At 41.4% G+C, this 2,000-nt stretch overlaps 1 protein-coding gene across 1 annotated transcript; it reads left to right on the plus strand.

Annotated features, from left to right (window-relative positions):
- The first annotated feature begins 151 nt into the window (after window positions 1–151).
- LOC137917541 (four and a half LIM domains protein 2-like) lies at window positions 152–1,302 on the plus strand. Its single transcript, XM_068760257.1, has 3 exons — window positions 152–319; window positions 462–648; window positions 761–1,302. The coding sequence occupies exons 1-3, from the start codon at window positions 161–163 to the stop codon at window positions 910–912; spliced, it is 498 nt and encodes a 165-aa protein (XP_068616358.1). The 5' UTR covers window positions 152–160; the 3' UTR covers window positions 913–1,302.
- The last annotated feature ends 698 nt before the right edge of the window (window positions 1,303–2,000 follow it).

Below are 2,000 nucleotides of genomic sequence, written 5' to 3' on the forward strand. Positions count from 1 at the left end.
AGATGCGTGTCCATGGCAGTTTTTTTTTGCCCCCTTTTTTTCCAATTAGGGTCTGAGAGGTGACCGGTGCAAAGTCACTGACAGTTTGTCTACAATTATCTCTAATTGTTTTTGCATCCCGACTCCCCCACCTTCATGTCTCTCTGAAGGCTCCAGGAAGATGGAGCACAAGGGGAACAGCTGGCACGAGACCTGCTTCACCTGCCAGAGATGCCAGCAGCCCATTGGCACCAAGAGCTTCATCCCTAAGGACAACCACAACTACTGCGTGATCTGCTATGAGAAGCAGTTTGCCATGCAGTGTGTGCACTGCAAAAAGGTACGACACCAAGCTGTACAAAACGTCCAAAGTGATTTCCAGAACCGGATCCGTTTTTCTCCATTTCCATTGAAAGGAACGTGATTACACCTTTGTACTTGAGATAAAGCAGTGGCCTCTCTTTCCCGATCCGCCTTATCAGCCCATCACTACCGGCGGGGTGACCTACCATGACCAGCCCTGGCATAAGGACTGCTTCCTGTGCACTAGCTGCAAACAGCAGCTGTCTGGCCAGAGGTTCACCTCCAGAGATGACTTTGCCTACTGTCTCAACTGCTTCTGCAACCTGTATGCAAAGAAGTGTGCCTCCTGCACCACCCCCATCAGCGGTAACCAAATTTACTGCTTTACTGGCCACACCAGTAAAAGTGTAATCGCTGAGGCAGTTGTTCACCTTGTTGTTGCTGATTTTAATTACCCCCCCCCCCCCCCTACTTTCAGGTCTTGGAGGCAGCAAGTACATTTCCTTCGAGGAGCGCCAGTGGCACAACGACTGCTTCAACTGCAAGAAGTGCTCCGTGTCCCTGGTTGGCCGTGGCTTCCTGACTGAACGTGATGATATACTGTGCCCAGAGTGCGGCAAGGACATCTAATTCGGTCCGAGGAACCACGTTATGCAAGAGAAATGACAGAGAAGCAATAAATACTACCAGAGCACCACAGCTTTACTGCATAGAATTGCCACGACTGTCCATCATTGTGTGCAATTAAATGCACACATAACAGTATCATATCATTTAAACATGTTATGTTGTTCATTCTCAGACAAAACTATGACCATTATAACTGTTAACATGCAAAGATCATCGCTAATGAATCAGCAATGATCGCATGTATGATAGTGTGGAGCATCTTGAAACAGATCTACAGAGTTTATGTACTATCCACTTTGAAGTGTAATAATTACTGCTTTGTGCATGGATTGTTGCTGTAATCAGCAGTTTGTGAATGAGCTCTGTTATCAATAAAATATATCAAAATGGTGTTGTTGCCCTTATAAATGTGCAAACAAAAATTCCTGTTCTGGGAAATTTTGAACAGATTCACACAAAGGTGGGTCAAAGGCTTTAAGAAAAGATACATTTTATTTGTTACCACAATATTAGTAAAATTACATGAAGTACAGAACTGTGTTCCAATGCCAGTGTATCAAGCATTGGTCAAAGCTGCCAATTACCCACATGTGATCCATTTTATTGACATGATTTATATATAAATGGAAACAAATGGATTTAAAATACCTTAAATGTTTTGGATGATCTCTATATACATTCATCAAGACAGTCAATGCACAACAATTTTCAAATACAGGAAAAGAAATATTTCGTTCATAAATCCTTTTTTGTTAACATCAAGTGATATTGAATATATACTTCCTTTGTGTAAAAATGGCTAAGCAGGTATTATTGCTTATATTATGATCCAAATGCATCACGTGACAACATCTAGAAAAATTATTGAAATGGCCCTGAGGTTTGAATATGTTCACTAGGAAGAGGAAAATGACACCTACCATCATTCCAAGATGTACCGTTGTTTTACGCTGGTCATAAAGTTCAGCTTTAATCTGTTTTATATCACACTCTTTAGTTATAATCACAAAAACTGAATCTATTCTAAGTATGTAAAAACTTCACACAGTATGCCAATCACCATCTCTGAGCCTTTATGGTGTATTTGA

The sequence above is a fragment of the Brachionichthys hirsutus genome, unplaced genomic scaffold, assembly GCF_040956055.1.
Source record: "Brachionichthys hirsutus isolate HB-005 unplaced genomic scaffold, CSIRO-AGI_Bhir_v1 contig_1382, whole genome shotgun sequence".
Classification (NCBI taxonomy): Eukaryota; Metazoa; Chordata; class Actinopteri; order Lophiiformes; family Brachionichthyidae; genus Brachionichthys; species Brachionichthys hirsutus.